This window comes from Neofelis nebulosa, chromosome 15 (assembly GCF_028018385.1).
Source record: "Neofelis nebulosa isolate mNeoNeb1 chromosome 15, mNeoNeb1.pri, whole genome shotgun sequence".
Classification (NCBI taxonomy): Eukaryota; Metazoa; Chordata; class Mammalia; order Carnivora; family Felidae; genus Neofelis; species Neofelis nebulosa.
This window is the reverse complement of record NC_080796.1, coordinates 71143955-71171833: the sequence shown is the minus strand read 5'-3', so window position 1 is coordinate 71171833 and position 27879 is coordinate 71143955. Positions and strand designations below refer to the sequence as shown.

Below are 27879 nucleotides of genomic sequence, written 5' to 3'. Positions count from 1 at the left end.
TCTGGGATCTGGGACGGAACTGCGGTGAGGCCTTTGTGACCACAGAGCCAGGCGTTGCCGTGGCGCCCACAGGGCCTGGGCGGTGGGAGGGGGGGCCCTCCTCACCCTGACCCACCTGCTCGGCGCCCTCGGCACCTGCACCTCCTCACTGAGGCACGGGGCTGCCCCCACCCTTGTCCCCAGCCCTGCTGACCCGCCTGGCCTGTCACCTGCTCAGCCGCTCCCTCCCCCGTGCCCCCGCCTCTGGCCTCTGCTCTCTTCTGGCCGGTTTCCACCTCGTCCTCTCTCCTCACTCCGCTGGCCCTTCTCGTCCTTGCCGCCTGACCCCTCTGTGCCCCTCTTCTCTCTGCGCCCCTCAATTTCTTCTCCTCCTTTTGCCTTCCTTCCCACCAGTTGAGCTGGGTCAACCGTATCCAGGGAGGACTATGGGGCGCCAGAGAAAAAGGGGGACCGTGATCCCTCACGAGCAGATCCTAAGGCCAAGACATAAAAGGAGGCCTAAATCGGGGAAGAGAAGAAAAATGAAGAGGAAAACAATGAAGGCAGACATGGAGGAGCTGAAGAAGGAAGTGGTCATGGTGACAGCCCCCAGCCCTCCCGCAGCCCCCGCCCTCAGTCCCCAGCCCCATAGTCCTCAGCCCTCAGCCCCCAGGTCCCAGGGGGATCTCAGCCCCCAGCCCTCCCTCAGCCCCCCGCCCTCAGTCCCCAGCCCAATAGTCCTCAGCCCTCAGCCCCCAGGTCCCAGGGGGATCTCAGCTCCCAGCCCTCAGCCCCCAGATCTCAGCTCCCAGCCCCCCAGCCCTCACCCCCCAGCCCTCAGATCTCAGCCTTCAGCCCCCAAGCCCCAGCCCCATAGTCCTTAGCCCTCAGCCCCCCGGTCCCAGATCTCAGCCCCCATATCTCAGTCCCCAGGCCCCCAGCCCTCAGCCCCCAGGCCTCAGATCTCAGCCCTCAGCCCCCAGCCCTCAGCCCCCAAGCCCCAGCCCCATAGTCCTCAGCCCTCAGCCCCCAGGTCCCAGGGAGATCTCAGCCCCCAGCCCTCCCGCAGCCCCTGCCCTCAGTCCCCAGCCCCATAGTCCTCAGCCCTCAGGCCCCCGGTCCCAGATCTCAGCCCCCTGCCCTCAGCCCCCAGATCTCAGCCCCCATATCTCAGTCCCCAGGCCCCCAGCCCTCAGCCCCTAGGCCTCAGATCTCAGCCCTCAACCCCCAGCCCTCAGCCCCCAAGCCCCAGCCCCATAGTCGTCAGCCCTCAGCCCCCAGATCTCAGCCCTCAGCCCCCCCAGGTCCCAGCCCTCAGCCCCCAGCCCCACAGCTCTCAGCCCCCAGGTCCCAGCCCTCAGCCCTCAGCACCCAGCCCCACAGCTCTCAGCCCCCAGGTCCCAGCCCTCAGCCCTCAGCCCCCAGCCCCACAGCTCTCAGCCCCCAGGTTCCAGCCCTCAGCCCCCAAGCCCCAGCCCCACAGCCCCCCAGCTCCCAGCCCTCAGCCCCCAGCCCCAGCCCTCAACCCCCAAGCCCCAGCCCTCAGATCTAAGCCCCCAAGCCCCAGCCTTCAGTCCTCAGCCCTTAGTCCTCAGCCTTCAGCCCCCAGGTCCCAGGCCCCAGCCTGTAGCCCCCAGCCCTCAGCCCTCAGCCTATCAACTTCCTGCCCTAAGACCACTTCCCAGCAGGCCAGGACCACCCGTCTTCCTCAAGTGCCTCTCCCCCTCCCCTGGAAATGACCCAGGTCACCACCTGTCCCCAGTGACTCCACTGTCCCTTCAGGACGATCACAAATTAACCCTGGAAGAGCTGAGCACAAAGTACTCTGTGGACCTGACGAAGGTGAGCGAAGGAAGCCGCTGAAAGAGCCCCCCCACCCCCTCCGGGACGTCAGTGGAGCTGGGAGTCGGGCCCTAACTTCCAGGTCAATGTTCTTACCCCTCCCCTCCGCCCCCCGGCTGAGTTCCAGGGCGGGGCGAGCAGAGTATGGCGAGGCCCCAAGGAGTTCAGGGGCAGATGAGAGGAGGGAGAATGGGGTAGGGCAGCGCTTCTCCAGCCTGTGTCCCGGGGCCCCTCCACGCTCCTACAAACTGTCAAGGCCCCAAAGAGCTTTTGCTCGCGTGAGTTATATCTGTTGATGGTTATCATATTCAAAGTTAAAACTGGGAAAATTAAGAGACACTTCCCAATTCGTTTAAAAACAAGGGTAAATCCACTCTATATTAGTACAATCGTTTTACGACAAACTGGTTTCCCATAGAAGCAGTGTTTTACATTTTTGCGAACCTCTTTAATGTCTGGCTTTCTAACCGGAGACGGCGGGATTCCCATGTGTTTTCAGCATTAAATCTGTTGTGACACATGTCATGTAGCCTCTGGGAAATTCTACCATACACTCGAGAACAGGAGCGAAAAAGGTGAACCACGATTTAGCATTATCGTGAACAGCGTTCGACCCCCCCGAAAGGGTCTCGGGACCCTCCTGGCCCCCAGACCACCCTTTGAGAACTAATAGTTTAACAGGAAAACCGTATACGTGGTTACCATCACTGCCCCTGCTGCTGTCACCACTCATACAAGGACCACAGATAAAAACCTAAAAGCCCTCAAAATAGAAGCCCTTCTTCGTTCTAGAACGTCTTCACGGAAAGGGTGGGTCTCATCTGGTAACCCGGGAGGTGTGCAGGAGACTTGTCCTGTTTTCATTCAAGTTGTATGTTTTTCCGGGGAAGTTGGGGAGTGGCCGGTGGGGATGAAGGAGCGTTTGTTTTTTAATCCTCTGGCGGGTTCTACTATTGTTTTCATTTAGAGGAAAAGGCACAGGAACTCACGCCCAGCCTCCAGCGAGAATCTATTCTTTCCTGCGTTTGCTCTCTTTCCCCGCATTTCTAAGTTAAAGAGCCAAAGCATGAATGAATGTCCTGAGGTTATCGACATAAGGTGGCGTAGCTGGTCATCACGTTAGCCTTGCTCGTTATGTCACCAACAGTTGATAGTTACCTCCCCCTGGAGACGGGGTACCGTAGGGGAGGGACCCTTCTGACTCCTGCGGGAGTCCTGCCCCAGTGCCGGCCCAAGATACAAATTCAAATTTTTTGTGAACCGACCCATCAGCTAAAAATCCTCCCAATGTAAACGTGCTGATGGGAACGCCTGGGCGGCTCAGGCGTTGAAGCATCAGACTCTCGTTTTCGGCTCAGGTCATGATCTCCGGTTTCCTGAGTTCGAGCCCCGCGTCAGGCTCTGCGCTGACGGCACGGAGCCTGCTGGGGATTCTCTCTTTCCCCTTTTCTCTGCCCCTCCCCTTCCCGCCATCTCTCGGTCTCTCTCAAAATAAATAAAGTTTAAAACCCTGGGATGCTTTAAACACGCTAAAGGTTATCCCTCCTATCATGCAAATTTTAAAATCCCACCTTACCTAGGAAGAAATTCCAGGGTGGCCTTCAGGGAGCTTCCCCGGTCTCTAGACCCTCTAAAGGCGTCCTGGGGCTATAAATGGCACATCTGAGCCTTGCCTGAGCCTGCTTCTCTGTTCGAGGCCCTCCATTCTTCCCTCTTTCCTCTCCACACAGGGCCTCAGCCCCAAAAAGGCACAGGAAATCTTGAACCGAGATGGACCCAACGTGCTTACGCCGCCCCCCACCGTTTCGGAATGGGTCAAGTTCTGTAAACAACTCTTTGGTGGCTTCTCCATCTTACTGTGGATGGGTGCCATTCTCTGTTTCGTGGCCTATGGCATCCAGATGCATTTCAAGGAGGATCTTTCCAGAGATAATGTGAGTCTGTTCCACTGCCACAGGCCAGCCCGGTCTCTGCTTAGCCCTGATACTCTCCTGCTCCGCACCCTTGCCCTCTCGAAGGCCTCTGGCCCAAACCCCCGGTACTCCCAGGACTTTCTGAGGGAGCCCTCGGTCCTTAGGCTTTTATCTAGAAAGCTACTGATGCAGCTGCCTGAGAGGCATGGTTTCACCCCGAAACTTGCTCTCCTTTGATTATCCTCCTGCCTCATCATCAAAGCACTCTGCGGCCCCGTTCTCTTTGCCAGAATTTTGATCTCTTCACCTCCTTCCTCCTGGTCTCCCTCCCTTACCTGCCCCCCCCAGCCCAAGCATAGCCCAAGCATCCTGGGGTTCTGCTGCATCTTGCGGGCCTTCACGGTAGCTCAGGGCTCCGACTGAGACACCCTGCCTCAGATTCTTCCTCAGCCCCTCCCTGGCCATTACCCTGGCGAGCTGATTTTCTGATTTGAAGAGGAGAAAAAAGGGCTACTGATGAGCCCTGTGTCTCCCCACCCCCAGCTGTACCTGGGCATCGTACTGTCCTTCGTGGTCATCGTCACCGGCTGCTTCTCCTACTACCAGGAGGCCAAGAGCTCCAAGATCATGGAGTCTTTCAAGAACATGGTGCCTCAGGTAGGATTGGTGTGGGAGGATCAGGTGAGGGAGCCGTAGAATGTGCCCAAAAGGGCAATTTTTAAGTCCCCGGAACGTTACATCCTGCGACGCGTGAGGGAGGTGCGAAGGAAGTTGGAGAGGCTGGATTCCTCAATGACCTGAAAGACAAAGGCCAGACAAAGGCCAGCCGTGGGAACGTTCCAGGTTCCAGGGGGCTAAAGAGACAGGACAACTGAATGCAATACCTGGACGAGACCCAGTCCTGTGGCGAAGGGGCAAATAATGCGGCTGACGTACTGGGTCCCAACAAATAGGGGACTGACGCACTGGGTCTACGAACAGTAGACTGAAGTCTGGTGTCAAAGCGAAAGTTAGCGACACCGCTAGCTGTATCGTGGTTCTTCAACCTACTCATTCTTGAGCCGTGCACACTGAAAGGTGTAGGATAGAAGACCGCGACGGACGTAACGTACCCTCAGACGGTTCCGGAAAAGAAGTGCTCGCATCCACACCTCGGTAGACACGGTGACCAAACGACAGAGCGAGTGGGGTAAAACGTTAACAGGTGAATCTGGGTAAAAGTTGTGCCGGTATTCTTAGTACCATTTTTATGCTTTCCACTTTCCTGAAAGTTTAGGTAATTTTCAAATTAAAAAAAAAATGGTTTGTCAGCATCTGGAAATGACATGACAGCAGAAAGAGGTTCCTAGGCACAGAGATGGAGACTCGGAAAGGAACAGGCGCGAATTTCCCGGCAGCACCATCATGTTCTGGTGTCCTAGCCCAGGAGATTTTTCCCCTTTGGTGTCAAAGTGAATGAATTCCTCCCGCGGGTAAGACTTCGGGGAACAATGTTTTGGTAAAATGAAGCAGGAGTTTGGAGGCCATCCGTTCGCTTTTGCTGCCTAACTGGTCACCCCAAACTTAAGTGGCTCAAAACAACAAATGTAGCGTGTCCCACACTTCTGTGGCGGGGCTGTTCTGATCTGGGCTGAGCCGAGCAGTGCTGGACCGTCTCAGATGACCTCATCCCCATGTCTGGGGATGACTGAGATGGCTGTGACAGCCAGGGCCTTTCTCCTTTGACCCCTCTTCCTCCAGGAGGCGAGCTCGGGCTTGTTCAATATGGTGGCACGGGGGTTCCCGGTGACAAAAGGGCAAGCGCCCACGTGCAAGCACTTTTTTAAGCCTCTGCTTTGCATTATGTGTCTAATGTCTCAGGAGCCGAAGCCAGTGGTATAGCCAAGCCTAAGGGTAGGGATGGAGAGACAGACCCCATCTCTTAGAGACAGGGTCATCAAAGTCACATCGCAAAGGACAAGGATGGTAAGAATTTGGAATCTGCCAAAGAGACCTTCAAGCGTGATGTGGTGAGTGACAGTGCAAGAAAGGGAGTCAGAAGGAAGGAGCCCAGGAACAAGAGGCTATAGGCCAGACGCAGGATGCGGGAAGCGGAAAGTTCTGGAAATGACCCAGCACTACCTTCCCACAGCAAGCTTTGGTGATTCGAGATGGAGAGAAGATACAGATCAACGTAGAGAACGTGGTGGTGGGAGACCTGGTGGAGGTGAAGGGCGGAGACCGAATCCCTGCGGACCTCCGGCTCATCTCTGCACAAGGATGTAAGGTGAGGGGGTGAGGGAAGCCAAGGGAGGGAGCCCAGCATGGTCTTAGGGTGACCTTAGCTACTGGCCTGGATTCGGTTAAAGAAAGCACGATCTTATCATTCCGAACCTCGAGAAGTTACAGGTGCAAATTTGAGGTCGGAGACAATAGGTGCTGGTGTGTAAATTTGTTTCGCTCTGCAAGCCAACAGTGATGGCGTCAGTGGTGGATAAAGATGTGTCATCTTGCCAAAGGAATCTTTCTTCCCATGCTCACTTTACGACCCATCCTCCCTCCCATCCCAGGTGGACAACTCCTCCTTGACTGGAGAGTCAGAGCCCCAGTCCCGCTCCCCTGACTTCAGCCACGAGAACCCTCTGGAGACTCGTAACATCTGCTTCTTCTCCACCAACTGCGTGGAAGGTGAGCACGGTGTCATCAGTGGCCCAGATTCAAAAGCAGAGATTGAAATAAAGATTCCAAGAACCCCCTATCTTCTAAAGGCAGTAGGGTAGGTAAGAGCCAGTAAACGGGTGAGGCTCTCCGTCGCTCATGAGCTGCACGACCTTGGGGAAAGGTCAAAGCCATCGTCTCCCCGTTTTGCACCACGATGATATGAAGAGTCGCTATCCCGTGGATGTTTATGTGGATTCAACGCACAGAAAATGTTTAGCGCGAAGCCTAACACGTTGGAAGTGCCCTGCAGTCGTCAGCTAGTTCTATTGTGGCTGCTGAATAGACTGTGCTCTCTCAGCTGAAAATAGCACAGAAGGACAGAAAACTGTTGAGCCCCGCCAGGTCAGTCTTCTCGTCAGTTGAGCGCTAACTTCTCACTATTCCAGAAAGGTATCAGCATCGGAGATCCGAGTTACCAACGGTGCCACTCAACACGTTGGCTCAGCTCCTAGAATCTAAGACACCCTTGTGCAGGCAGTTCTGGCCAAGGGTGGTAACAATGGACTCAGCATCATTATGTCGACCTTCCCCCTCAGGGAGGCCTGCAACACCCTCTGGAACACACATGAAAGCCATTATTCGTGCTTAACAACAAATGTTTGGGTATCCAAGAAGTAGCTATTTTTTAATTGAACGCCTTGGACGCGCCAAGCGCTACAGATGTCTCTGACGCTCACAACACTGCACGACGGATAGTATCGCTTTTTTACACATGAGAAGCTCAGAGAAGTTAAACGCCGTCTCCAAGAGCACAGGTCGATAGGAAAGAGGAAAATCAAGGATTCTCCTGCAAGTCTGTCTCCCAAAGCCCATGCTCTTTCCATAGACCCTTCTCTGGGACAAAGCCGCCTACTGATCTCTCTGTTAATGAAATTATTTAATGCAAAAATGCTTTGGGGGCATCTGGCTGGCTCAGTCAGTGGAACATGCAGCTCTTAATCTTCGGGTTGTGAGTTCAAGTCCCACCAGGGGCATGGAGCCAACTAAGATACGATAAAGCAAAATGAAATAAATAAAATAATAAAATAAAATAAGGGGCGCCTGGGTGGCTCAGCAAGTTACGCATCCGACTCTTGATTTCCATTTCGGCTCAGGTTGTGATCTCACAGTTTCGTGAGTTCGAAGCCCGCGTCGGACTCTGCGCTGACAGTGGGGAGCCTGCTTGGGATTCTCTGTCTCCCTCTCTCTCTCTGCCCCTACCCTACTCACGCCGCCTCTGTCTCTCTTAAATAAACTTAAAACAAATTTTTTTAATTGAATTTAATTTAAATTGAAAAAGAGAAAATCCTATAACAGATGAGAGTAATTATAAAACGAAATAACCAAGAATCCCCCCAGAAAATAAAATCGACATTGAACCATTTTTAAATTTGGATCAGACAGAAAGAGCCAGGCGAGCCAGATTCCTCCGAAAACACTGGATTTCAATTATTAAAATTCAGGAAAAGCTTTTGCTCGGGTTTGTCTTCCCAAAGTGGGTTTTTTCATCAGCAAAGCGTATGCCTCAGATGAGGGAGCAAGGGGGCGGTGGTCTCCTACCCAGGAAACAAAGTTCCGGCCGGAACGGAGGAGACCACGGGGACCCAAGATGTGGCGGAGAGGGCGGAGCTAGGCCCCAGCAGCTCCTGACTGTGCAGCCGAGGGATGTCCACGCGGTTTGCAAACTAGTAGCCCACCTTCAACCTTGATCCCAGATCCTCACCTCCCGACGTTCATGGCCACGGCCCTGACAGGGCTGCAGGTACGGACGTCTGACTCTGGGTTCTCACGCATCTCCACGGGGCCTGAGCTGTCTCCCTGGCGACGTGCAGGGTCCGGAGGGGCCAGTCTGGCCTGGGATACAGGAGGCTTGCCCGTGGGCTCAACCTTCCCCAGCGTCACATCATCAACCCGTCCTGTCTCCAGACACGTGAGATTCGGTACTAAATCCCGCCTCTGCGGATGGACAAACCCACGAGGGAAGGCATGCAAAAGGCAAATCAGACCAAACCCTGGCACAAAATGGATGTAGGTAGCACCAAGCTCCACCCCTGCCCTCAAACACAAAGCCCTCTCGGTCCCCCTCAGTCATCTGAGTGTCTGCTTTGACAAGGCTCGGTGAACGCCACCTACTCCCGCCCGTGTGCAGAGAGCCCTGGACACAGCCAGTCTTCCCCGGCACCCCGGCCCTGCCCGCCGCCCTCGGGGTGGGACCCTGCTCTCAGGCCCACTCAGCTGAAGGGGACCTTGGAAATGGACCAGCCGCTCTGAGCCACGGTGTTTGTGAGAGCCGTCAGAGTCGAGCCACCCCTCCTGAGTCACGCCTATGAGTTTCTGTCGGTCCTTCTTAAGGCCAAATTCGTCCAGATGAAGAAAAGACAGAAGCGAGTATCTGGGTGCGTCCTATGTGCCCGATTCTGTTCCAAGCTGTTTCGTCACCTCTCATCCTCGCCGCTTTGTAGACGCTCTCGGCCCACTTTCAGGCTGAGCACACCTGGGTCTCAGAGAGGGTAAGGAGCTAACTCTCGGGCCGGGCAGCAACCACGCTGCAAAACTGAACTTCCGGCCGGAGCCCTGCTGGTTAGAAAACAGGTGCCGTTTCTAGAATACGCAGCTCTTTCTGGGTGATTCGGTGACTGTAGTGGCAGGGATTCCAGCCATTCTGGTAAAGCAGGAAAAAACCGTTTTGAGCCAAGAACGGGCCCCTCATTTCGAGCCACGTAGGTGAGGGGCCCGCATCCCACGGGTGTGGAGCCAAGTGTGACGTCCAGGTCCCCCTTCTGAGGCCGGGGCAGGGTCCGCGGAGCGAAAGCCCAGAAGCCCGGCTGTTATGACGGCTCCTCCCCAGCAGGGGTCAGGCTGGCTCCAGCCAGCAGAGCAGGGAGGGGCTCAGCGGAGCTGTTTCTCGAACTCCACTCTGGGGCCACTGGGGCAGGATAATTCTTCGTTGTAGGGGGACAGAGGGGCTCTCCCGTCAATTGCAGGATGTGGCAGCATCCACGCCCTCACGCAGCGACCTCTCCCACCCCAGATGTGACAGCCAAGGTGCCTCCAGACCTTGCCCACCGGCTCCTGGGGGCAAAATGCCACCGACGGAGGACCCACTAGTTCAGGGGAGAGGCCGATGTTGGAAGGTAGGGCTCTAACAGAAGGGCGGCCACCATTCCTGGGGATCTAGACACTTTGCAGCTGCTGAGGGAAAAATAAGAAACAGACAGGCAATAGAAGATACTCAGAATCAGTGTAACAAAGACCATTTATTTTTAATGTTTGTTTATTTTTGAGAGACACTGAGACAGAATGCAAGTGGGTTAGGGGCAGAGAGAGAGAGGGGGACACAGAATCCGAAGCAGGTTCCAGGCTCCGAGCCGTCAGCCCAGAGCCTGACGCGGGGCTCGAACCCACGAGCCGTGAGATCATGACCTGAGCCGAAGTCGGACGCTCAACCGACTGAGCCACCCAGGTGCCCTAACAAAGACCCTCTTGACGGGGAAGGCAATAAGGCAATGAAATGGGAGGACTGTGAAATCAGAGATTTTTCGGGCGAGGAGACCCTTTGCTTGTGTCAACTAAATGTGAGGAGAATACAACACAACGGCCTCCAGGAGGCTCTTGAGTGTCCACCTTGCTCCTGACAGCTGTGTCCTTGCAGGAACCAGGGGCAGCCACTTTCCCACCTCAGACTTCCCTGTTCCTCTGCAGGAACAGCCCGGGGCGTTGTGATAGCAACGGGAGACTCCACAGTGATGGGCCGCATCGCCTCTCTGACGTCAGGCCTGGAGATGGGCAAGACCCCCATCGCTGTGGAGATCGAACACTTCATCCATCTGATCACGGCGGTGGCCGTCTTCCTTGGCGTCTCTTTCTTCGGGCTCTCGCTCAGCTTGGGCTACGGCTGGCTGGAGGCTGTCATTTTTCTCATCGGCATCATTGTGGCCAATGTGCCCGAGGGGCTGCTGGCCACCGTCACTGTGAGTAGCCAAGGTGGAGGGTGGCGGTCTGCACAGACAAACCACCCCAGGGGTGGAAACCACTAGAAAACACAAGAAATCTCTCTTGCTGTTGAACCTCTCGAGGGCAGGCTACCCCTGATGTGTGTACCGTTACCACCCGCTTTGCTCCCCAAAGGCACTGACTTCCCCCACCCGCATTTTCTGGTGCCTTCTCTGTTTTCTCCGTGAGTTGTGGTGCAGAGAGCATTAGATTCTCAGTCGTCGGCAGTGAGTTCCAGTCCTGGGTGTACTGGCGGGCGAACTTGGCCAAATCACTGAAACTCTCCAGGCCTCAATGGAATCATCTGGTTTTCTAGAGGAAGATTGACTTGGAATGTAGAATCTTACCGGAAAGGACTTCAAAGCCCCTAGAAATCCAGCCTTTCAGCCCATGCTGAATATCCGGTGTACAATCCGTGGGAGATGCGGAGGATGATTTCTGGTCCTGGGAAGCCCGCCCCATCCACTCTCTGCTCATTTCATCACTAGGTTGCTGTAGCTGGATTTCACTGTGTTGAGCAGAAACAGGTTTTCCTGTTTGGTCCCAGTTTTCCCATCTGAAGACACACAAAACAAGTCAATTCTCTCTCCCTTCTACAAGCTATGCTTTCGACTGATGGTACCCATCGTGTCCTCCTCAAAATCTCCGGTGGGAGATAAGAAATAATCCCTTTTCCCTTAGCCGTCCTTCACGTCACACGGCCTTCAGGCCCCCGGCTTGCTGGTCACCCGTTTGGGGTTTGCCCTAGTTTACCGATATCCTTCTTAAAGTAGAAATGAGAATAATACCTAGGGTGTGGTTGGTTAGCACAAAACCTCAGGACCAGTGATGAGATGTGAATAGATCATAACCCCACGATTAGGATTCTGTACTGTTGTAGCCATGGCCTAAGAACGTATTCGTTTTTCAAACAACTTTGCCGCATACCTGACTTTCATTGAATTTGTGGTCCGTATAATTAATGTCCGCAAAAATCAGATTTGAATGACTTCTCAAGTCTGCAATATTCCTTCTCAGTTTCATGATTCGCTCCGTGTTCTTTTTTTATACCTATTGGTCCAACCCCCCCGCACACACAGCATCTTATACCCCAGTGAACCGTTAGCTACCGACGTGGTCCCCGGGGAGACCGGACTTGAGAGAGACAGGGGGGGCCTGAACTCGATTTGGAGCAGGCCCTGCTGAATAGAAAAGACGAAAGGATCCTGGGGGAGCAGAATATTCCAGGGATCAGGCCATGCTCTACGTTACCCTGGTAGAGGAAGACTCTCTTTTTCCAAAGCGCTGTCGTAACGCGCGAACAAAATCCCTTCCCTGATTTCCTTTACCGCGGCCCCAGATGGGATTCCCAAGGACTAGGTGGGAACGAAAGGAAATTAATTACAAAGAGTGACAATAGCAATGCCAGCTACCAGATTTCCCAAGCACACCGTGGTGTGAGTGGCCGACGTCTTGTCTCCGTTGATCGTCTGCCCTCTTCGCGGCCTTAGGTGTGTCTGACCCTGACCGCCAAGCGCATGGCGCGCAAGAACTGCCTGGTGAAGAACCTGGAGGCGGTGGAGACGCTGGGCTCCACCTCCACCATCTGCTCGGACAAGACGGGGACCCTCACCCAGAACCGCATGACCGTCGCCCACATGTGGTTCGATGAGACCATCTACGAGGCGGACACCAGCGAAGAGCAGACTGGTGACTGGTGGCACCGGTGGGCCGAGGGTGCGGGGCTGGGGGTGGCGAGTGGGCCGCGGAATCTGACGCGGGGAAGACGGCTGGGCCCCGAGTGCAGAGAAGGGAGGCGCGGAGGAAAGGTGCGGAGGTGCCAAGCAGTGGGGCACAGAGCAGGATGGGGCTGTGTCCCTGCTTTGCACTGCCCTGCCCCCTGCCCCCTACTCATGAGCCTCTCCTTCACCCCCCCTTCCTCCCCAGGGAGAACATTTGCCAAAGGCTCAGCTACCTGGTTCGTCCTGGCCCGAATCGCCGGCCTCTGCAACCGAGCTGAATTTAAGGCTAACCAGGAGACCCTTCCCATCATCAACGTACGGGGCCTGCGGGGGGAGGGGATGCCTCGGTGTCTGGGGCGTGCCCCGCGCCCTCCCCAGACACCTCTCTTCAGTGCTCCCCCCCAGGTCCTCCCCATCACGCCCCCCCCACCCCATCCCTGTGCCGTACCCCCGGGGCTTAGCGAACACACCCTGTCTCGGCAGCGAGCCACAACAGGCGATGCTTCTGAGTCGGCCCTCCTCAAGTTCGTCGAGCATTCGTACAGCTCTGTGAAGGAGATGAGAGAGAAAAACCCCAAGGTGGCCGAGATTCCCTTTAATTCCACCAACAAGTACCAGGTACAGAACCCGCGAAGGCGGAATGGCGGTGGGGGTGGGCTCGTCGTTTGGAGAATGCCTTCGCCTTCAACCTAATCTCTGAACAGTAGAATGAAGACAGTGGATAGATAACCAGCATCCTCATTAAGAGGAAGGCTGGGGCCGCCTGCGTGGCTCAGTCGGTTGAGCGTCCGACTCTTGGTTTCGGCCCAGGCCGTGATCTCGGGGTTCGTGAGTTCGAGCCCCCCGTCAGGCTCTGCGTCGACTGCACAGAGCCTGCTTGGGATTCTCTCTCTCCCTCTCTCTCTGCCCCTCCCCGCCTTGTGCTCTCTCTCTCTCTCTCTCTCTCTCTCTCTCAAAAAATACAAACATAAAAATAAATAAAAATTTTAAAAAAGGAGACGCTCACTGCAAGAGAAAGTGACAGACAGGTAGAGGAAAGGCGCCGGGTCCCACGCAGAGCAGGAGTCTCCCAGTCGCTTGCAAAAAGAGCAAGTCGGAAGTGTCCCATAGGTAGCGAAAGCCGCCGGGCAACAATCGGGGTCCAGCCTCGTGCAGCTGTCAGAGGCATCTCTGTGGCTCCCGCCAGGCTTACCACCGCGGGATAAGGCAGGGTTTGCAAGGCGCTCCCCGGTGGTGCCCTATTTCGTCTCAGGCTTGTGCGCGAGGACGCCAGGCAGACTCAGGAAGGGCGGTATTTGGAAGTTACTTGGGAGCGCAGAGCCTGAAAGTTTTCCTCACAAAGCGGAAAAAAAATTGTAACTAAAAAAAATAATAATAATAACAAAAGCTATATGGGGTTTGGAGTTTTTCAAAACCCAATTTCCCGTCTTCTCACGTTGAACATCGAGCACATAAGCGGTCAAGAAAGAGATCCAGAGTTTTGTGTCTCCGCTGGCTTTCAGCCAGTGTAACAAGATAGGTCTCCTGAGCCCAAACTGCAAACTTATTTCTACTTTTATCTGACGTTTAGTGGCCTCACAACCCAGACGAGGGTTGTGTGCCTGGCAGGGCCGGATGAAAGCCTGGGACGGCCAAGAGGTGGATGCCTCTTCCGCCGCACGGGTCAAAATAAAAGCCAAATATACCCACGACATTCGTTGGGACATCCCACAAAATAGCGACTTGCCCCAAAACGACCAGGTTAGCGCCTTTCCTGAGCTATCACGTGCCAACGGCACAACCTTCCTCGGTGGTTCCCATGCCAGGTGCGCCCAGCCGGCCGAGCGAACGCCCTAACTGGTGGTAGCCTAACTCCAGCTCTGAGCGCGGCCGTCCTCAGCCCGCTCGTCGCTTGCAGGGCGTGGTCCCTTCCTCGCTCTCCGACTAAAAGGAAAGGAGTGTCTCGGTTCTGATATTTCCAGACTTCTTCCACCTTCTGATCTGCCATTTTCTATCAAGATGCGACTTTCCCATGACCAACGGGCTAACTCATAAGTAGGTCATGCCGTCACCTCCGATAATCCCCCTAAATAGCGAACAAATGCGTATTAAGCCTTCAGAAAACCAAGCTTTTTAAACTGCTTACAGCTTTCTGTTTAGACAAGTTAAGGTTTTTTCCTCTTAACTGCTTAGGCATGCTTTGACTACAACTGAAAGTGGTAAGAAATATTTGAAAGTTTCTAATGGGATGGGCCTTTGAATAAGTTGGTTGTATTTTTATTTATTTATTTTTTAATGTTTATTTTTGAGAGAGAGAAAGAGAGCACAAGCAGAGGAGGGCCGGGGGGCGGGGCGCTGATGGCAAGCCCGACGGGGGGGCTTGAACCCACGAACCAGGAGATCATGACCCGAGCCAGAGGCGGTCGCTCAACCCACTGAGCCAGCCAGGCGCCCCTCTAATGGGATGGTTTTAACGGCATTTTACACACAGGCTTCCCACCGCTTCTCCTCTGGACGGTGCAATCCGGCCTCCTCTGCACCTGCTCATTTCCAGGTGCTGCTTTTGTGACCAGACAGGCTACTAATAGGGACTTCCTGGCTCGTAAGAGGAACCTCACCATAGTTCCCGCTCCCAGATCAGAGATCAAGAGAAGACGCAAAACCGAAACGCATCTAATTTCTCTCTCCTCCCTGAGTGTGGTCTCCTCAGTCACTCTTGAATATGCCCTTCCCTGTCCCCAGCACACCGCACTGACCCCGACCCCAAATTTCCATTAGCCCCTGGGACTTCTCACGCTACTGGGAGAGGGGCAAGGGCATGACAATGACCGACCTACCTCTGGATGATGCTTCGTGATTTTCAAAGTACTTTGTACAAATGATCGGACCCTCGGGGGCGCCTGGGTGGCACAGCCGGTTAAGCATCTGACTCCTGACGTCAGTTCGGGCAGGTCGTGATCCCACAGTTTGCGAGCTCGAGCCCCGCATCGGGCTCAGCCTCGATGGTGCAGATCCTGCTCGGGATTCTGTCTCTCCTCCTCCCTGCCCCTCCCCGGCTTGTGCTTTCTCTCTTTCTCCCAAAATAAATAAATAAACCTAAAAAGAGAAAAACAAACAATCTGACCCTCAAACAGCAGGTGTGAACCGCGGGGGTCCACTTCAACACCGCCGGTTTTCGACAAACACAGCACGGTACTGTCCGTGCGTTTTCTCTTGTGACCGTCGTAACAGCGCTGGCTTTTCTCACGCTCACTTTTCAGTGGGAATACGGTATATCGTACACGTAACATGTAGAATATACGCCAATCGACCGTTTATGCTATTGGTAAGGTTCTGGGTCAACAGCAGGCCGTATTAGCAGCTAAGTTTTAGGGGAGTCAAAAGTTCCACGCTCATTTGTGACTGTGGGGTCTCTCCTAAAAACCCGATGAAGTCGGCAACACAGAATCTTTTGCTTTTCATCAGAGGGACTAAGGTTTAGGAAGGTTAAATGGACTGACCCGAGGTCCTAAAGCATTCCTGCCGGCCCTGCGACCCAGGCCCGCGGACCCTACGTTTTCTCTCCTGTCCACTCTGCTGCCTCTGCCCAGCTCAACCTTCTGCTTTCCAGGCAGAGAGGAAGCAGACACAGTGAGAGTCCTGGTCCAGCTCTCAGCCTCCAGTGGCGGAGAAGATAACAGATTTGCTATAGGCTGGATTCCCGGCAAGGACGCCGGGTGGGCTCGGCCCTGAGTCGGAGCTGCCCGGAGGGAGCGGCTGTGCTGGGGTTTGGGGACCGAGGAAGTGGGAAGGGGGAGGGTGTGAAACAGGACTCTTTTCTCCTCCCCAGATGTCCATCCACCTGCAGGAGGAGAGCTCCCAGCCCCACGTGCTGATGATGAAGGGGGCCCCTGAGAGGATCCTGGAGTTTTGCTCCACGTACCTTCTGAACGGAGAGGAGTACCCCATAGACGAGAAGATGAAGAGCAAGTTCCAGGACGCCTATCTGGAGCTGGGAGGCCTGGGGGAGCGCGTGCTCGGTGAGGGGCTGGGGAAGAAGCCTGGAAGGAGTGGCACCACCTGGTCGTGGCTCGGGGGGCACAGAGCTGAAGGCGCTGGGGTGAGCGGGACGGAGACATCGGCAGCTGAAGGACTTCCATTCCCTCTGTGTCTCCAGGCTTCTGTTTCTTGAATCTGCCCACCACTTTCTCCAAGGGATTCAAGTTTGACACGGATGAGATCAATTTCCCCATGGAGGACCTTTGCTTTGTGGGGCTCATCTCCATGATTGACCCTCCCCGGGCCGCAGTGCCCGACGCCGTGGGCAAGTGTCGCAGTGCGGGGATTAAGGTAAACCTCTGACGGTCCCAGGAGTCGCCGACCCGTCACAACACGGCACAAGGGTAGAAAGCTTTGCATGGAACGGGTTCTCCGCCGTCTTGGTTTACCTGAATTGATTTCGGTTTCCTTGAGCTCATGATGTTTAGTTGTAAGAGACGACCTAGTAGTAAACGGCAAGTTTCTTCTGTCATGAGAACGCTGTCTTGCGTTGACCGTGAGACTCATCAGGGGAGCTTTAAAAATCTGATGGCTGGGGGCGCCTGGCGGGCTCAGTCGGTGGAACATGTGACCGTTGATCTTGGGGTTGTGAGTTCAAGTCCCACATTGGGTATAGAGGCTACTTGAATAAATAAATAAATAAACTTCAAAAAAAAAAAAAATCTGATGCCTAGGCCATACCCCAGACCCGTTACATTGGAAACTCTCAGGGTGGGGCCCAGGCATCTGCATTTTTTAAAACATTCATAGAGATTTCCGTAGGCAGGTCAGTTTGAGGACCGGCGTCCTAGGACACGGTTGTACATGTGACTCATCTGGGGCTTTTTCTGGAATGCAGGTGTTGATTCAGCAGGTCTAAGTCACCGTGAGATTCTGCACTGGTGACGGGCTCCCAGATGATGCCGGTCCGCAGGCCACAGTAAAGGTAGCAAAGTGCTAGAAGGGGTCAGGTCAATGTGCTGCCGGGATGGGCTGGGGGCTGGAGCAGGCGACGGCAAGAATGAGGTCATGAGAGCTGGGCCCTCGACCTGACGCAGGGTGAACAGCCGCGCTAACAGGTACACGTCCGGGGGTACAAAAGCTGGACACCAAAGTGAATCGGCCGGAGAGTGAGACACAGTTGCCGGGCACCCCCAGATGTGGGGACTGTTCCCTGGCCAGGGGGTGCTCGGGCCTCAGGGCGGAGCTGCAGAGTTTCTCTAGTCCTGAGACGTTCTGTACCCCACTTCCACGCCAAATTCTAAGACTCACCTCCAACCTGGGAGATTAGAGATTGGCACCTTTCCCGCTCCTACCTGATATTCCGGATCCCAGACGTGGGGGGAGCGCAGTTAGACGGAGGAGTGGGGCGGGGGGTAGCACTGGAGGTCTTTAGGGAGAACGAGATGCTCTCTGCAGAGCTGGCTTTATCTTAGACCTTTGACTGTGGGCAGTTTGTCAGAGGGCAGCTGGGCCATGCCAAGTTCAAGGATTGGTTTCTGAGAACCAAGGGCTGGATGTAGGAACTATTTTGAGTGAATTCCCTAGTGACTGCACACTGCTTGCGTGGGACAGTTCTCTGTAGCGACAGCTTCATTGCAGCACATCTGCGGAGGACGGCCACACCAACCCGAGCTCCCTCCCTCTGGCTCTCTGAGCTCCCGCACCATGCGATGGGAGGCACGTGGAGAAGGGCCCATTGGAGTTTCCTGAGCTTTGAGGCGGCCGTCGGAGTGGGGATTCACGCTGCAGGTGTGAAATGCATCTGGGGATCTGTGGGTCCCTTTAGCAAGAAGAAGAGGGTCACAAATGCACCTGCAGGCAGGGAGGACCGAACGGGGGGGACAAGGGGCTGACCGAGCCTGGGTGTCGTCAGAGCCCGAAGCAGGCGAGCCGCAGCAGTCGGAGGCTGAGGCCTTGCTGCCTTCCGGGCTAGCCCGTGTTCCGGGCACAGATGGGCAGTTCTCGTTATCACTTCTTCTGGCCCCTAAGCTGCCAGGACTTTGGCCGACTTGGTGAGAAATTTTGAGTCATCCCCTTTCCCTGTAGGGAAGTGAAAGACATACAGGTCACGCCATCCTCCGAGGAGGACAAAATGTGAGACGTACAGGGGGTTGCCCCGAAGGGTGGACCCTTTCAGGGTCGATTCCAAAACGGAGCTGATGCAGAGCGGATCGATGTTATGCGGCGGCTGACAGGGATCGGATGGCGGTCCCAGGGCAGCGAAGTTCTTACAAGGAAATGACGGCAGGGCCCATACTTCCCCAGGCAGAGCCCTGGGCTCAGGCCTTTGGAACTGATGTGATTTAAAAAACTTCAAGTACCCCATTACATTTGCCACTCGTCGAGGCTGCATGGTTCTGTCACAGCCACGGAGTTGCCTTCTCCTTCCATCGGCGCCTGGAAAATCATGCGCCTGGAGGGCACCCGGGAGCCAGGAGCCGTGGTTCCCCGGACGCGGTCATTCTTTCTCCCTTCTCTGATGGCTGTTTGTGGAACGAGGGCTGTGTGCCAGGCTTTGCGCCAGGGCCAAACTTCACAAGGGGTCACGGACACGGCCCTCCTTTGCAGAGATCACGGTGGCGCGCGGGGAGGTGGGCGCTCCCCATGGGGAGGAGGCTAAGTGCTGACATACGGAAGGAACAGAATGCCAGGCAGCTCGGAGCACAGGCGCCAGAGCTCTGGGGAGCAAGGGGACAGGGCCGGGGCTGGTACCAGGCACCCGCCAAGGGCTGGACCCCAGGGGAGGTGAAGGAAGAGGGAGCGAGAGGAAAAGCGAGGATCAGCACACACCTGGGCCTAGATGGTATTTTGCTAGGGCAGACGGATGATTCCAGACGTTCCTTTGTTACCATTTGTTCTCTGTGTAGGTGTTTGTCTTCTGAGCTTGAAGAAGCCGACCAGCTTCTGGAGCAAATTCAATGAAATTCTGAATATAGTAATGTGCCCAAATTCTCAGTTTATTCCTGGGAAACCTAGAGCCCAAACGGTTCTATGTTTTATGGTCTGGTGGTCCTGACCCAGTCCCAGGGGCGAAGCCACAGCAGCGCAAGGTCTCGGGGATGAGCTACTAACTCCCCTATGGAATAAAGGCAGTGATCCATTGGGTTGTGGGGAGAAAGGCAAAGGATCCAGGACTCCCTGAAGATGATTCTTCTCCTCTTTCCTCCCTTCCCAACCCAGGTGATTATGGTAACAGGGGATCATCCCATTACAGCCAAGGCCATAGCCAAAGGGGTGGGCATCATCTCTGAAGGCGCTAGAACAATAGACAACGTGGCCGCCCAGCTCAAGGTCCCCATCTGCAGCAGCATCGACCCCAGGTAGGACCCCTAAAGAACTCAGATCTGCCGTTTGTTCCCTCCATCCTCGGTCTGCCCCACCCGGATCCCCACTCACTAAGGTTCTTGAAGCCTCGTGCGGTAGGTAGATAGGACGTACGGGGTTTACTGACGGCAAAGTAAAACGTGATAGGGAAATGGCCACACGACCACAGCAGTGAGTTTGTAGAAGGATGCAGAGCAAAGGGAGGGGCAGGCGGGAAGCAGGCAAGGGTGCGGTGTGTCCACCTGGGGACAGCGGGTGGCCGGGGACACGCGAGCTCTGAGCCCTCTGAACCGGCGTTTGGAACCCGTTCCCTCAGGGAAGCCAAGGCCATCGTGGTGCACGGCTCGGACCTGAAGGACATGACGTCGGAGCAGCTGGATGAGATCCTCAGGAACCACACGGAGATCGTGTTCGCGCGGACGTCCCCGCAACAGAAACTCATCATCGTGGAGGGCTGTCAGAGGCAGGTGAGGACGACGGGGGCGCCTCGGGGGGCCCCGCCCAGCCCAGCCCCAAACCTCCCCGGGCCGGGAGGAGACTCCCGAGAGCACCCTGTCTTGAGCCCTGAGACGGCCGCCAGTTGAGGCCCCCCGAGGGTTTTAACGTCTCGGGAGGAGCCGGAGAGGGAAGGGCCGGGCGCGAGGACCTTTAGAAACAAGCGATGCTGGGAGCAGAGTGAGCTTTGGGACGGGTCCCGATGTGTCACAGTGGTGAGTTCAGTCCCTCTGTGCTTCGCCCAGGGGGCCATCGTGGCGGTGACGGGGGACGGCGTGAACGACTCCCCCGCGCTGAAGAAGGCTGACATCGGCATCGCCATGGGCATCTCGGGCTCCGACGTGTCGAAGCAGGCCGCCGACATGATCCTGCTGGACGACAACTTCGCCTCCATCGTCACGGGCGTGGAGGAGGGTGAGGGGCCACGCGGGCTGGGGTGGCGTCGGGGACGCTAAGCCGGCGCTGGCTTCCCAGGCCTCTGGACCCCAACGCAGAGCCGACGCGGGACCCCAGGCACCCGCGTGCCGCCTCGGCTCCCCTCAAACACACATTCCCCCTCTCTGGGGAACACAGGCCACCATGCTTCGAGCGCCTGGGGCGGGGAGGGGGCCCTCCCGTCTCCCTGACGCCCTCACCACCTCCCACAGGCCGCCTCATCTTTGACAACCTGAAGAAATCCATCGCGTACACCCTGACCAGCAACATCCCCGAGATCACCCCCTTCCTGCTCTTCATCATCCTCAGCATCCCCCTGCCTCTGGGCACCGTGACCATCCTCTGCATCGACCTGGGCACAGACATGGTGAGGCCCAGCCTGGAACCCGGCTCGAGGAGCTCCCGGGAGAGGGTCTGGGGGCAGGAAAAGTCCGTGTTCAGGGTGAGGGACAGAGCTCGCTCAAGTGACTTGTGAGTTTCCTCCTGAACTTTGCGTCCTTTGTCTCTCCCACCCTCCAGGTCCCGGCCATCTCCTTGGCTTACGAGTCAGCTGAAAGTGACATCATGAAGAGGGCCCCGCGGAATCCAAAGACTGATAACCTGGTGAACCATCGTCTCATTGGCATGGCCTACGGACAGATTGGTGCGGCCAGAGGAATGGGGGGCTGGGGGTGTGGGGAGCGGTTGCACCTGCCGGGCCGTTGGAGTCGGCTCCATGTGGAAGTCAGGGAGATACTTTCATGACAACAGACCGTGCTGGGCCCTGGGAACACACAGAGCCACTGAGCTCTGATCTGCCCTTGGCTTCAGAGTCTAGCCGAGAAGGGACACACGTACATCAAACGATAGCACCTTTCCAAGTGCCAAACAACAAACACGCATGGGACACGCGACAGGAGAACAGAGCAGGGGGCTCATGAGTCAGGAGGACAGTCAGGGGGACCCTGTGGAGGAAACAAGACCCGCACCCGCTGTTAGAAGACGGCAGGCGTACAGTCAGTTGAGGGGGTCAGGGGAGGGGAAAAGCACATGTCTGCCAGTTGAAGAGTGAATCGGCAGCTTGGGGGAGCGCGTACTCCCGAGAAAGGAGCGGTAGACAATCAGGCTGTAGGCACAGGTCGCGTGAATCCCGGAGCGAGCCTCGAAGGACACTTGTGAGCCGTCAGAAGTCTTTGCTCTGGACTTGCCAGTGGAGCAGGCGAGGGATGGACAGGGAAGAGACTGGGGACAGGGGACATCTAGAAGAGGAAACGCGTAGAAGCCGCTAGACCCAGGAGCTGCTAGGTCTGAGTCCCGATTTCGCAACTTAGTGCCCGTGTGACCCTGGATGAGGTTAGAATCTGTTTTCCCCCTGACGAAGAGGTAAATAATAGTTTATCATTGTGGTGAGAATCAACGTCCACAGGGACTCCGTGCGCAGCCCCGCAGCCGGTATGCTAACCTTGACATCCTCTATCGCCGTGGCCAGCCTTGGGGGACAGAGGTGTTGACTCAGGGACAGGCAAGGGGCAGGCAGGGGAGGCTCGAAGAGAGCACAGGACCTGATGAGGGCCCACACGAGAGAGGAAATGGAGAAAGAGGAGTCCAGCGCTCTCTCGGTGGAAAGGGGGAATAAATCCCCCCCAAGGTCCTTTCAGTTTTAAGATTATACAACTCAAAGATGGCTCTGGGTTAGAGCCCAAAGGCAAACGTCAGGGCTTGGACACAAGTCCGAGAGAGATGATGGGACCGGGTCACTGACGGCCAGCATCTCTGGCGTTAGAAGCTCAGACACACACCAACCCAGCTAGGAGCCACTCCCGGCCACCACCCCTTCCATGGTCTGCCTTGTGAGGTGCTTCTCTGAAGCAGGTTCCCCTGTCCTGTGACTCTGCCATTCACAGGGATGATCCAGGCTCTGGCTGGCTTCTTCACCTACTTCGTGATCCTGGCCGAGAATGGTTTCAGACCTTTTGATCTGCTGGGCATCCGTCTCAGCTGGGAAAACAGATTCCTCAATGACCTGGAGGACAGTTACGGACAGCAATGGGTGCGTCAGGGGGTCGGCCCTAGAGAGTGACCAGTGAGAGTGGGCCAGTGAGAGTGGAGAAGGGAGGCACCAGACAGACGGAGGTGACGCCTCATCTCCAGGCCTACATGACCCCAATCTCCGATCACGTCGGCAAAGGCCCTTCAAGTGACGACTTGGCGTAATGGCTTGATTTCTATTTGTTCCTGCTGTCTGTCACCTGTCCTTACCTTCCTGCATCTTTTGGCTTCCTTAGTCCTGGAGTTCTTCCTCCTCAGATCAACTTTTGGAGGCTGATTTCTGTTCTTCCAGGTTCCAGCCATCATTGGCCCAGAAATGAGGGCTGGCTCTTCTCTCTCTGTTCTCTCCCTCCCTCTGCGGGAGTTCAAATAATATGATTTCAAGTCTGCAAACCTATTTGCTTTGTCTCCCCCTTTCTCACCTTTCTAAGCTTTTAAACCCAGAGGATGCCTCTCTGTAGTAGGCTTCCCTAAAACCCAGGACGAACCCCAACACGAGGTGTTTGAGAATTTTAGTGAGTGTGCTTTTTTCCTACCTGTGAACAACTCCTGTCCCAATTTCTAAGACAGTAGGAGATGTGACCCCAATTATTGCTAGCATCGTAGGACCACAGAAGATACAAAGTTGAGGGAGGACACATAGTCTATTCTCATCCCTGTGTAAGTGAGGAAGCAGAGTCTGGAAGGATTCCCTGACTTGCACCAAGTCCCACAGCACATCCCTAGAAGAGCTGGGCGGGAGCTCTACGCTGACTCCCGTCCAGCACCTTCCTTCTTCACCATGATGCCTCTAAGCCACTGCTAACTGTAGGTTTCCTGCTAGTGTGCTAGAATCCGGTCGTTGGAAGGATGCCAACTGAACGCACTTGGCTTCCCCTAGCTCAGCCCCACGAGGCCATCAGATGTCAGTGTTCCCAGCAACCAACATCGCTCCGGGGGCCAATGAGGCCCCAAATCATGGTCAGCATCCCCTCAATCCTCAACTCCAGCCTTTGTTAGTTTCATATCTTGATACTTTCTCCCTGCGGCCAAGATGCAGCCTCACAGAGCGGTGGTCAGAGCAGAAGAGATGCTTGAAATTGAAATCGCAGAGAAACAAGCTGTTGGGAAGGACAGGATCTGGAGTCTGCCTGAGGGAGCAAAGGGCCCAGCTGGGGAGCGGAGGCAAACACCGCTGGAGAAGGAGATGATGGGGGTGGGGGGAGGGTGGCGGACATTGAGACCGTGGCAGTGGAAGGATCATCCACACAGATATTTGGATCCCCAGAAACCAGGACAGGAGCGGTGTTAGGCAGTGAGTCAGAGCCAAGATCTGCCAGCGGCCCCAGAGCCCCGGGGTGTTGGTCGATGACCACCCGCAAGACGTGGCCATGCGACCTGGCGTCACAAACGTGCCCGCTGGATGCGTTACCTGCGCAGCGCTTGGCTCATCAACTTCCAGTCGTTTCCATCCGATGTTTTCTGGTCATTCAGGGCTCGATCTCTTCCTCCGGGTACCACTTGGGCCACACCCTCTGAGGTTCGGCACGTGGCATCCCACCGTCGTTCAGTCCTACGTATTTTCAAATTCTTGATTCCTTCTACAAGTTCGCTGTAAACATGCCGTTTTCGCCTTTCAACATGGGCTTCTCCTCCAGCCTAATTTGGATGCGCCTCTTCCGTGTTCTCACGGTCCCGAGTGACCTCTCTTATAAACCACTATGAGGCTGACACGGCCAGCCTGTTTATCTTCCCCACTAGATTTACGTTCCTTACGCGTGAAGTGTGAGTGCGAGAGAGAACCACTGGAGGTGTGTGGTCGCCTCCTCCCCGGTGCCACCCGTTCGGGCATTCCCGTCTCTGTGGTCAGATGCCCCCCGGCCCCACCTTCCTTTCTGACGCCGCTCTCGGGGTCCGCCTCCCCTCACACGACCCTTCTCGTTCTAATGTGGGGATTCCCGAGCCGCACCACGTGCCGCTCACGGAACTAAGCTCGGGAGGGTGCTCGAAGGTCAATGGGACAGGTGCTTGCCCTTGAGTTGTTCTCAGTGGGTCAGGACAGACAGCCTGTGAACTAGCTCACAACCCAGCGCGAACAAGAGGGCTGGGACAAGAGGGCGTAAAGCCGAAGGGGCTGAAGGTCTGACCCAGCCTCGGGGTCCAGGACGGCAGGAGGGGCCCTGAGGTGCACCCGGACCCCTTCTGACAGTGCCCCTCCCCACCCTGCCCGCCCCCAGACCTACGAGCAGCGAAAGGTGGTGGAGTTCACGTGCCACACGGCCTTCTTTGCCAGCATCGTGGTCGTGCAGTGGGCCGACCTCATCATCTGCAAGACCCGCCGTAACTCGGTCTTCCAGCAGGGCATGAAGTGAGCGCCCCCCGGACCCCCACCGCCTCACACCTGCACGCAGGGCGCTGGCTTCCCCTACCTCTCCCTCCCTTTCTCTGGCACACCCTTTGACCTTTCTTCCCAGAAACAACATCCTAATATTTGGGCTCGTGGAGGAGACATTCCTGGCTGTTTTTCTCTCCTACACTCCAGGCATGGACATGGCCCTGCGGATGTACCCACTCAAGTGAGTAAGGGAAGGGACGCAAGCCAGGGGGGTGGGGATCCCCGGCACAAGGAGAGCCTGGGACAGGAAGTGGTGTGTTGGAAAGGGAAGCCCCGAGCTGGGGGCTGCCTGGCTGGCTGGGGGCCGCCCTGGGTGACGACGTGAGGAGAATCGTCTGTGCTCCAAGAAGCACGTCTTATTTAGGGAGGGACTGGGACCGTGTCAAGTGACCCTCGTCGAGACATGCAAATTGAGCAGACTTACCGGCACTCAACAGAGGGGCACCTTTTTTTATGGTGATGTGTGGTATAGCTGTTCCAGGATCCAAATTGCTCAGAGGGGAAGTAGGCATAAAAATCGCCCAATCTAGGCGTGGCTAATCCTGTCCTACTTAGGCAAACACATTCAAAGCGCATACGTGCACAGGTGAGCGGGCGTACTGAAGTTCTTACTGGCCGGTACCTCGTTTTGTTCCAAACAGGCCCGTGCGTCTGTGTCTTGGTGTATTTTGTTTTTTTACGTCGGCGTGCGCTTGTTACGAAGACGTTCTATCGCGACTTTTACGGGGAAAAAAAGCAAACGTGCCATACCACCCCACTCTCACCGCCCTGCCCGCCTCTGCGATGGTCTCGGGCGTGTTCGTCCAGCTCATCTGCCACGACTTCACACACTTTGCTCACCTTTCCGTCCCTTGCAGTGTTTCACACAACGCTTTGCGGGCTGTAGGTGCTCAATGAATGCTTAATAAGAGACGTTGGCATTGCCCTTGGATACTGACAAGCCCCGTTTCGAATTCCGACTCCACTGTGTGTTGTGCTGGACGGTATATAACCAGTCTAAGGCTCAGCTTTCCCTGCAGAGTCTTGGTCATACACACCTGGCAGAGTATTGTGAGAATGACACAAGGAAAGAATATTATGCGCCAAGCGCGGCTCCTTGGGTCGTGGCGGGAGCTTTGTTGGCAGTGGTTCTATTATTGTTGCCATTAATGTCAACACACAAGTCCTGGTAGATGCGGTTGAGCATTAACCGTGATCCCAAACATCCTGTACCCTCCCCGGCCATACAGCACATCCCCTAACACTGTATTCATGTTGGGTGTCTTTCTGCCTTCTTTCCCCTGATCACCTGAGCTCCTGGAGATCAAAGGCCATCCTGGCATCGCTTTTATTCCCCCAGGACCCGCGCGGACACAGAGCGGACACACGGCAGTTGTTGTTGAGTGATTGGGTGGCTGTGCGTCTGGGACCGCGTGTGCGCGTGTGCAGTGAGCCCGCGGCCAAGGCCAATATGGCTGGCCAATATGGCAGCCGCCCTGCTTCCGTCCCTCGTTCTCAGGCTCCTGAGACGTGGCTAGTGAGAGACCGATAAACGGAATCCGCCGTTGTAGCTAGCTGACGTAGAGTTAAAAGCTAAAGTGCCGTCAGAGATTATTCTACTCAGTACACCTTTCCTGTTTGGGTTGGGCTACGTTTTCCGCGGCCCTTTGAAAATCGAGGGTCCGACATGCGATGCGCTCTCATTGTGAAGTGCCCCCTGGACCTCGAAGGCTTAGGACAAAAGGAAGAGTGTAAACCATCCCCTTAATAACGTTCACGTTGGTTCCACGTGGAAGGGATGATACTTTGGATACACTGGGTGAAATAAAACGCACTGTTAGAATTCCTTGCCCCTGTTTCTTTTTACTTATTTTCGTGTGGCTACTGGAAACGCGAGCTCTCACGGGTGGCTCGCAGTGTATTTCCATCAGACGGCACTGGTCGAGGCCACCTGCCTGTCTGTCACCCAAGGGAACAGACGTGGTTCTGATTTGACTCCTCCCCAGAGTCTCTCTCCCCGGCCTCTAGTTACAGAAGAGGGTCAACCGGCAGAAGAACTTTCCGCGTGTTTGCCATATGGACACGTATATCCATCCCTTGGTGAAATGCCCCCACACGTCTAGACTCAGGTAGACGCGTCCTACTCAGACAACCTCCCCTGTGTGGGCGCAAGGCCCCGACTACCTGCAGGGCAACAGGGGTCGCCCTGAGCGACTCCACAGAAGCCAGGAACACCGCGTGTGCCGCTAACTCGGCGTTTGTCGCGTTCTGTTGTCAGTGGCTGCTTGTGTTTTTGTCTCCTCCCTCCCCCACCAGGCTCGGGCCTCCTGAAAGGTAGGGCTCAACCCTGCACACCACAACGGGTCACACGGTTCTGGGCGCTGTCCTCTGCACCTGCTTCCTCTGGCCCCTCCCTCGCTGCCCCACTGACCAACCCTTACTCCCTACAGAACAGCCTGGTGGCTCTGCGCCACTCCCTACAGCGCTCTTATCTTTATCTACGATGAAATCCGAAGGCTCATCATCCGTCGTCATCCTGGCGGTGAGGCTCCCTGCGCGCTGCTCTCAGCAGTCACCGGCCTCCCCACTGGCTCTCCCCTCCTGCCCTGTTGCCGCGGGCCCCTTGCCTCCCCACCCCACTGCCCCCGGGGTTTTTGCTGCCAGACAGGCCCCGAGGTCCTGGCCTTCCCGCTCTGCTCCTTCCTGTCCGCGGTGCCTCCCACCTTGTCCTCGGGCCCCCTCGTGCCTCACGCCCCGCCCCCCCAGGCCTCCCCTCCCCCGTCCCCAGTTCACTCCGGTGTCCTCTCTTCCACAGGCTGGCTGGAGAGAGAGACCTATTACTGAACTCGGCACAGGAAGAGCTTCACATGACGGCTGTCCCAGGGCCGGGTGGGGGTTTGGGGTGACGAGCTCGGCACATGGGAGAGGGGGGCGAGTGGAGCAGAGACGCTAGGGACAGGCGAGCCTGGGGCTGCGCTGAGGGCACTGGGGCTAGGAGCCCGGGCGGGTGGACGGGAAGCCCAGAGGAAGGCACTGTCCTGTTGAATCAGTTGCCAGTCTAGAGAGTAAATGTTTGCAATGGCCCTCACCTGGCTGGATGCGTCCGTCTGGTTTCTGG

General features: G+C 56.0%; 1 protein-coding gene across 5 annotated transcripts; it reads left to right on the top strand.

Annotated features, from left to right (window-relative positions):
- On the top strand, positions 1–27854 carry ATP1A4 (ATPase Na+/K+ transporting subunit alpha 4). Of its 5 annotated transcripts, none has more exons than XM_058700968.1 (23): positions 2–24; positions 394–578; positions 1762–1821; positions 3552–3755; positions 4278–4391; positions 5866–6000; positions 6284–6401; positions 10116–10384; positions 11897–12095; positions 12333–12442; positions 12611–12745; positions 15936–16125; positions 16263–16435; positions 19307–19446; positions 19767–19917; positions 20191–20359; positions 20593–20747; positions 20900–21023; positions 22264–22409; positions 24625–24755; positions 24930–24963; positions 27212–27303; positions 27577–27854. In XM_058700968.1, exons 2-22 carry the CDS (start codon positions 426–428, stop codon positions 27266–27268), a joined length of 2967 nt encoding a protein of 988 aa, XP_058556951.1. In that variant the 5' UTR covers positions 2–24; positions 394–425; the 3' UTR covers positions 27269–27303; positions 27577–27854. The 5 variants fall into 5 exon arrangements, with proteins under 5 accessions (XP_058556949.1, XP_058556947.1, XP_058556946.1 ...); XM_058700967.1 differs by having other exon boundaries at positions 24862–24963; XM_058700966.1 differs by lacking the exons at positions 27212–27303; positions 27577–27854 and adding an exon at positions 25424–26606 and having other exon boundaries at positions 1–24; positions 4341–4391; positions 24862–24963.
- Positions 27855–27879: the final 25 nt, after the last annotated feature.